The sequence below is a fragment of the Labrus mixtus genome, chromosome 5, assembly GCF_963584025.1.
Source record: "Labrus mixtus chromosome 5, fLabMix1.1, whole genome shotgun sequence".
Taxonomy (NCBI): domain Eukaryota; kingdom Metazoa; phylum Chordata; class Actinopteri; order Labriformes; family Labridae; genus Labrus; species Labrus mixtus.
The window spans coordinates 27,737,665-27,746,663 of record NC_083616.1 but is presented as its reverse complement, the minus strand read 5'-3'; the positions used below and the strand labels follow the sequence as shown (position 1 = coordinate 27,746,663).

At 41.4% G+C, this 8,999-nt stretch overlaps 1 protein-coding gene across 1 annotated transcript; it reads left to right on the top strand.

Annotated features, from left to right (window-relative positions):
• Positions 1-209: 209 nt before the first annotated feature.
• zgc:101664 (uncharacterized protein LOC450064 homolog) lies at positions 210-8,531 on the top strand. The gene is made up of 3 exons (XM_061039169.1): positions 210-332; positions 2,422-3,104; positions 6,577-8,531. Exons 2-3 carry the CDS (start codon positions 2,484-2,486, stop codon positions 6,781-6,783), a joined length of 828 nt encoding a protein of 275 aa, XP_060895152.1. The 5' UTR covers positions 210-332; positions 2,422-2,483; the 3' UTR covers positions 6,784-8,531.
• The last annotated feature ends 468 nt before the right edge of the window (positions 8,532-8,999 follow it).

Genomic DNA, 8,999 nt, shown 5'->3' with positions numbered 1-8,999 from the left:
TTTGGGTGGGAGTTGTGCAGGATTGTGCAGAAAACACAAAACTATGCAGTATTGAAATATTTATATGATAAATCTAGGACGACACAGCTGAAATATGTTAAATATTACTGCAAATATAACTCCAAATGTGTCCAGACAGTTAAAGAAACACTTTTGGAGCCATTTCTAACCTTCAATCTGCCCTGTCTTGTGTCTTCAAGTTACCTCAACTATCGCGATACTTTCCGTGAAGCGCGTCGCACAGCAAACTGTCTCCATGTTAGCTCGGCCGTTGATACTTTACTCCTATTACCCGCTGTTTTGAAAGAGGACCGCAGTCAGGTGACTGAAAGGTAAATATTTTGTATTTCTGACTCCCTGTTAATGTCTGCTCGACATTTTTACCTGTTGTTTCCCACCATTTAATGACTGAGTTATCAGTATGTAGCCACTGAAAGCTAGCCGTCGACCGTTGGCATACTAAGCTAAAAACATTAGCTACTGGTGTATCGGTGTAACAAGTGACCGTGTTAACTGGTGACTTTCAGCCGATTGATTCTGTGGATGTCGTTACAACAGATGTTGGACACGTAAAGTGTCCTAATTCAAAGAACTAATTTTTTGTCATAATGTCTAAAACTACTCATCAGAAATGTATTTAATCAAAAACCAAATTAAAGGCATTCGTGAGTTCGCTTTACGTTTTCAACATCTGTTGTAACTACGACAACCAGAGACACCATTTAACACGGCCGCTCGTTAAACCAAAACACCGGTGAGATGCTTTTAGAAAACATTGAGCTCTTTAAGTACTTTTTCCTTTTGTTTAAGTGATTTTTTGCCTCAATTCAACAATGAGAGTCAAATTGTTAAGTTAACGTTACTTTTCATGTGGTTTGTATTTAAATGTTGTAGTGAATGTGACGATACAGTTGATCTTATCCACATAAAAACCCTTACTAACCTTACCTTACTACTAGAGATTTTTTATTCTTTCTTTTCTTAAAACTTACTAGAGATGATTTCTGCTTCACGTGATTATCGCATCACGTTTTTATTTTGACTTTATGAGCTGACTGACAATCACAGACAGGAAGGGAAGTAATCAGGAAATACTTCTGTCCATATTTACTGTCACCTGTTTGTCTCAAGGCGGCAGCAGTTCACTGAAGACAGGTGTGACATCTCTGTTAATAATAATCAGAGGTGGGACAAAGTCATTGTCTTTGGTCTCAAGACTCGAGTCAAGTCCCAAATAATGACGGGCAAGTCCCAAGTCGAGTCAAAAGTCCTTAACTTTGAATTTGGAGTCCTTAACAAGTCATTAGCTCTCTACACAAAATGAAATGCCATTTTAACAGAGTAATTATCTGTACCATGTACACAAATTACGATATTTGAATGATTTTATTTAGCCTACTTCTTAAAATAAAATAAAAATACAAATCTGTGACTCGAGTCCACACCTCTGATGATAATAATAATAATAAATTAGACTTATAAAGCACTTTTAATACAGTATTGCTCCATTTGATAGTTGTATTCTGTCATTCCAGACCTTTTTCTTTCACACACTTTATTAATCCCTGAGGATAAATTCTTATTTGCACTCAGTTATTCAGAGACATGCTTCACACACACATAGTCCTGAATTACACACAAACAGGAGCTGTGGACTTGCAGTAATAGAGAAATGTCAGAGTGGGCTGCTACACAGGGAGTGCACCAGAGCTGGGGTTCTGTGCCTTGCTCAAGGGAATCTGGGCATCTAGGAAGTGACCTGGCACCTCCTCAGCTATGACAGAATTGTCACTGGTTTTAACATGATACCATACTTCGTCGATACTTTACCATGTTCAGTACTTACTATATGATACCACATGTTTCAAAGTGATACAGTCTCTGTTATTTTTTTTACAGTAGATTTATGATAGAAAGTACAGCTGAACTAGCTCACATAAGTTTCATCTGAAAATGGTGAGAGCTTGAGAAAGCAGTGCTTGAATAAAATACATTTTCATATTTTTTTGCGATACATTCTGACCTTTGCGATATGTGTATTGCAATTTAGGCACCGTGCGTGCATGAGTTTGTCTGCAATGTTGGATAATTGAAAACAAGAAATAATCATTATTGTGTGCTTGGGACTTCTGTCTTTGTTGCTGTTGTTTCAAAACAGGTATCGATATTGTTTGATTTTTACTTTTTCATAAAGAAATGTAAGATTCTGGTATATTGAAAATCCCATTAATTACATGCTAAAATAATATTTTCCAATATTTCAAAGTCGACTGAATCTGTCTGTTCTGTTCAGTGCCTGCGATCATTATGAATAAATATCATATATGAATATGTTCATGTTCAACTGTTGACTGGCATGACCTTTTGTTGTCACTGTTGAAGTAAGTGTCTTGTGTTCCCATCATCCCTCACTTTGTCCAGCTAAAGCTACACATCATGAGGAGTCGGACGAGGAAGAGGAGGGGGTTGGAGTCAGTCCTCTGATGGAGGATGTTGTTCTGCACTATCAGCCTGGATCTGCTGCTGGGCTCGACTCTCTGATAAAGACGACAGAGAAGCTTCTGGAGCCTTTTCCCTGTCGGACTCCTCCCGTTTTCACCCCCTGGTTTCCAACAGCCGCAGACCACCACCTGCCCATCAGACCGGCCAAACCTGCCCCCATCATCACCTGCACGAGGGATCTACTGGTCTCTGACCGCAGGCCTCACGCTCACACAACAAAACATAAACTACAAGACGCTGAAGTTGATAAAAAGCCTCATGAAAGTGTGACAACGAGAACATCAACCAAAGATCCACAAATACTTGAAGATGATCTCTGCATCTCAGAAACCCCAAACCACCTTTTCCCTACCTCGCTGTGTAACAAACCAGAGAGAGAAATCAGCAGATTCTCTCCTGAAAAACACAAGGAAGGCGTCACAGACTCGCCACGCAAACGGTCCTGGAGCGTCTTCACACAGAGAGGAGTTCTGCTGCAGAGCTCCCCGTCGCTGTCCAAACCGTTTCATCACACGGTGTCCAAACACCGGCTTCATCTCCGCCAGAGGGCCAAATGGGTGATCAGCCAGCACAACTGTGGGGGGACCAGAGACATTGAACAGGTGAGAACATTAATCATACAACAGACCTGAGTGTCTGATAGCAGCTCAAAGTGCGGCTTTAGAGTATTTTATTTATTTGTTTATTTCATCTGGAAAAAAGGCATTTTTAATGATCATCAGAACAAAATATATAGGATGTAAACATACTGGAGGCAGGAAGAATGATAATTTACATCCAACCAAGTCTCAGGGTAGGTAACACAAACTTTACTCGTGACATGGATAGACAGCGTTATAATGCCTCTAGACTCAATCAGAGAAGCTGCGTCATGAGGCATTATAACGGAGTGTCTTAGTGAGAGTACAGCCAAAGAAGAACTGACGGACTATCCAAACCAAAGAAATGACTTTCTATGGCGTAAAAGGACAAACATTTAACAACTGAATCAACTTTGAGATGCACCTTTTAAATTGATCGCAGAATCCTATTTTTTTAGATGTTTATCAGCACTCGTCTGCTCGTCTAGACTCTGCCTGGGAACCAGAACAGAGGAGTGGGGAAGTCTGGAAACAGGAGGGCAGGGGCGGGGGAAGTGTGGAGACGGGAGGGGGGGAGGTTGGAAGAGAGCATTTTGTTTTGATCTTAAAATCTGCTCTGGAAGTCGCAGAATCTCATATAGCATTTGGTAACTAGTTATAAAAGGGTTATAACGATTATTCCTTTTTTTTTTTTTAGATAGTTTTTGGTAATTTTTTGCCTTTATTGGATAGGACAGCTAAAGAGAGACGGGACATGTTGGGAAAAAAGAGTGGGGAGACAACATGCAGCAAAGGGCAAGGTCTGATTAAAACCTACGGCTGCTGCGGCATGGACTATGGCTTCTGTACATGGGGGCGCATGACATAACCACAAGGCCATCGAGCACACCAGAGCTTGAGTTTTGAAAACTGGCTGCAAATGATTTAAGAATATAGTTTCTGTTTTGTATTTTGTTTTATTTGCAAGACTTCCATCATTGATTTTTGAAGGCCATACACAAAACGTGTCAACTAATAAAATAACTTGAAAACATCTTTCTAAACCAGTCAGTGCAGGTTCGATAACTCAGAGGTCACACTGTCTCTTTATTGATCGGGTTAAAAGCCCGACAGCAGAGTTCTCAATCGATTACAGCTACTGCTAGCTAGCATGCTAACATTAGTTAATAAGTAATAAACCCAAAGTACTGCTGAGGCTGACGGGAATCTTATTACTCCTGCAATCATTTGGTCATAAATCAAAGCGTTGGACGCATTAACATGTTGACCTGATGATGGCACCAGATAAGAAGTTATTTCCGTCTGAAGGGGAACATGAATGTGTGGGAACCTGTATCACACTCAGCAGAGTTCATGGTAAACGCTGACAGTTAGTGTTTATGTTTCTGTGTCAGTGTGAGTTTTTATCTGAACCACCATCTTTTACTTAGTTTTCCACTGAGCTCAGTGACCTCCACAGTTAGTTCATCACCAGATTTACTACATGGACTGAGCTGGTTTGATATCATTGACAGGAGTCAACGTTTAACATCACGTTTCAGATTTTCTACACAGCTTTCTTGAACTTCAACAACAAGATGGGGTTTTTTTGTGCTCCAGTCATGATACCAGAACTATCAAACTTTTAAACGATTCTAGTAAAAAATGATGTCATTATATGTTCTTACAATACGGCAACATCAAGGTAAACTCCCGCACACTGTCAAACTGTCAAACAAACATTTCATGGCAAAGTTTAACGGGGCGGCCTATGGCTCAGTTTGTAGAGTCGGTCGTCTCTCAACAGGAAGGTCGAGGGTTCAATCCCCAGCTCCTGCTGCAACATCTCCGACGTGTCCTTGGGCAAGTCACTTAAACCCCGAATTGCTCCAGCTGCTTCGGTCATGTGTATGAGGGCACGGTCACACTGGCCATCCGTGCCCAAGCACGCTTCAACGCCAAAGTCCAGTTCGTTTGACCAGTGTGACCGCTCCGTATCGTGGTCAGGCACGGTACACTTCCTTGGCTTTGGCACACTTCGGAGAGGTGTGCTTCAGCACGGTACACTTCATGCACGAGCACAAGCACGCGGGTAAACAACGCTGACAGCCTTCATTATGGAGAAATCCAGAGTTTCATGTCTGTATCTGACTAACATGACACAATATGAGCCACAAAGTAGCTGTCATGCTCTGTGTTGTTCTCCGATGTGCGGCTGCAGACTCGCCTGTGGACTCGGCCGCGCGTCTATTTTATTTTTTAATTTATTTATTGCTGTGTCTGATTAAAATGGCTTAAAATAAGATGTAAAATCAGTAAAGTAGCTGTCATGTTCTGTGTTTTTCTCTGATGTGCGGACTCGACTGCGGGTCTCTTTCTCTCTCTCTCTCTCTCTCTCTTTCTCTCTCTCTCTCTCTCTCTCTCTCTCTCTCGTCCGCCTGTTTGTAAACTGAGCACGCTTCATAATAACATAAAGCGTGCATGTGTTGTTTTACTACGTTATGTACAAGAGGTAATCGTGCTTAGGCACGGATAGTCCTGTGTAGTGTGACCGCGGGCCGCGCCGGCCAGCGGGGGAATGACGGTGCGGGGGGGCAATCGTGCTTGGGTACAGCACGGTACGGATGGCCAGTGTGACCGCGCCCTGAATGGATAAATTACTTCTGATGGTCTCACTACACAGCAGCCTCTTCCATCAGTGTGAATGTGTAGGTGTGACCTGCGGTGTAAAAGCGCTTTGAACAGTCAGAAGACTAGAAAAGAACGATACAACCTCAAGTTCATTTACTATTTACGTTTCAGCACTAGACCTTCATTAGACAAACAGTTTCCCTTTACGTTTTGGATGGACACTCTTCTCTCATATGTGTCTGTCTTATGAAATGGATGTGTGGCAACACAAATAGAAGTACCAGACACCTTACAGATAACAAGAAAGGAAAACGCCTGCACACTGTCTAAACTGCACAAGTACGTAAGCAGTGTTTCAGTACAGAGTTGCCAATGGATTTGTACAATTTACACATTGTTAACAGATTTGCTTTCAACTTTTGTTGGGTTAATTCTCGTACGCAACAGTCTCATGAAGTAGTTTAACTTAAAGCTGCTGATACTATTGATGATTGGGAAAAAAAGAGATTGCATCATTTTAAATCTTGTGGTCTCGTTTCGTTGGTTCTTTGTCGTTCATGACAGTGAACTGAATTATTGATTTATTTTTAGAGAGAGAAAGAGAGCGCGCGTGCAGGAGCGCAGGAAAGGAGCTGCAGGTTGAACTCAGGTCGCCCTGAATTTTAGTTTGTTTGTACGTGATGATTACGAGGAACACAAAATGTAGATTTGGTCCTTTTGAGTGAAATATAACACATTCTTCATAATCAGAAACGTGAAGTATTTGAACGTATCTCTGCATCTTCTCTGTCCTCTTCTCCCCTTGCACCATTTGTCCCCCATCTTTGTTTTCTGTCTCACCCTCTTTCTCACCTCACCCCGTCCGTTCTGCTCCTCCCTGCAGGTGTGGCGGACTCTGAGCAGATGCGTCCAGAGCCCCTCCAAGCTGCCGAGCTGCAACGCCAACATTCAGAGGGAGCGGGCGGAGATCTGGGTGTTCTGTGACGTTCTGCAGGCCGAGCAGGCGGGACGTTTCCTGAAGGACGAGCTGCAGCTGTCGGGGAGGATCGTCCTGTCGGTTCACAGGCTGGGAAACATCTTCAGCTTGTAGAAGAACTTCAGAGAAACGCAGAAGTATGAACTAAGAAGGCGTAAACTCACAAACTGTTTACAGGTCCAGGTGTTAGTGCAGGAGATAAGGAGCAAAGATTCCATCACAGCACGCTGCACCTCTTATAAGATAATTCCTTTATTTTTAAACATGGCCTTATTTGTCTACTAAACGTTCCTGTTTTTGTTTCCACTGACAGATTCAGATTTTATTCTGTGTCTGAAAACATGACAGAAAAGATCTCTACAGAGATAGACCTTTTTATTTTAAAGTGTCTGTAGATATAAACTTTACATCAACCTCTTCAAAGCAACAACACTCCATTAAAAGGTTACCAAGTGTTTTTAAATGAAAGCTTTCTTAGTATCTAAAGTATCTAATAGTGCAAAAGAATAAAAAAAAACACTTCTATATCATAACACCGGTACGTAGGAGAGGAATGAAACCATCCTAAATTATACGTTTTTGTAAATTTCCAATATTGTACACCTCAGACTTTTCTGTAATGAATCGGGTATCGATATCATTTAAATTCTCCTTGTATCGTATCAAATTTAAATTCTCGTGTTTTGTCAACACTACTGCGTTAATATATCTGTATTTTGTCTTGAATCTTAAATCAACAGGAGTTACTTGACTACTTCTGCAGAGGGTGGTTAGTTTATTTGGGTTATTATTCTTCTTCAGACGACCATAATGAAGCTCAGCTGTCATCACGTCTTTGATCATTCACACTGATTCCACACAGAGTAATATTGGTGTCCCAGTCTGAATTCACAGTGAGCACGACGTGTAGAGAAACAGCAGGCGCTCCACTTAAACACACTCAAAGCTGCTTTCCCCTGCTGGCTCTGTCGATCCTGTCTCTGTTACTACGTCTGATGGCGGTACAGGGGCATCACTTGGTCCCCTATTTACGCCTTCATTACCTTCATATTGAAGGTGAGACTTCATATGGGTGTTGTGTGGCTTTGTTATTGTTGAGAGTTCTTTTTAATAATAACAAATAATTAAAATGAACTAACTAAGGCGTCGTGGACCTGCAGCTCCTATGTTCTGCAAAATAAGGTTTGGTCTGGTGCATTTGAAAGCAGCGATGTAACAGCTGTTTCTGTTCCAAAACGTTTTAAATTATTTATGCGTCCTTTAGGCTGTGATGTGTGTGAAAACGAGGCCAAGGTTTAAGAATACAGGAAGGATGCTTCAATATGAATTAATTAACATGATATTTTACCCCAGCTCGGGGCGACACCCAGACTTTTTTATATTAAATTGATGTTGTATGGTTGTGCCCTCCCTCCCCTAGAAGATGATTATAATGAGGGCCTGATGTTTTCCTCAGATGCTGTGCTCCTTATCTTCTCGGCCTCACACTGGAATCGGGTTGTGAGACAGAAAATTGCTTTCTTAACCAAATTTGTGTGAAACATATCCAGGGTTAAAAACGATGAAATCTCTTTTAAATCTATTTAAAAGATATCAAAGGGAGTAAATACATGATGAACTGAACTATACTCTGTGCAGCCTCTGTCTCTACAGAGCTTTTTGCATTTGAAGTCTGTTTTTAATATGCAGAGGTTCATTAATATTGTATTCAAATCTACGTAATTGATGTGAACTGAGAGTGCACCAAACTTGTGCCTTAATTTTATAATCTATAAACTAAATAACGTGATGATGATGATGATTGTATTTTCACATTTATTTCCGTGTCAATGTCTGTTGTAAATAAAGGTTTAATATTTTGATTTGGTGAACTGTCTGTGGTGATTGAAGGTGTGTCGATGGTGGATGTGCAGCCCTGCATGTGATGTGCAGTTTGTTCTGGAAAAGCCTCAGAGGCAGTCACATGATACAGGAGTCACCCTGCTTTTCACTGACACACACATAAAAACGAACACAGGCAGACGGACACTAACACACACAGGCAGAAAATGGTCCTCCATCAGACCCAGACACACACACACACATTATTTTCAGACTGTGATGCTTGTGTAAGACCTGAAAAAAATGAGGACAGAGAATATAGTACACCCCCATCACACACACGCACACACACATTCTTTTGTTGCTATGGTCCCCTCTCTTGACAGCGCTGCACTCTGCATTAAAATCTAGGTTACCGGTTGTGACGTAGGGGCCCTGCCTCCATGCCCAGCTGTAATCGGTTGTAATCTCGTAAAAAACGGTCTCTTCAGCCAAACAAGGATACAAAA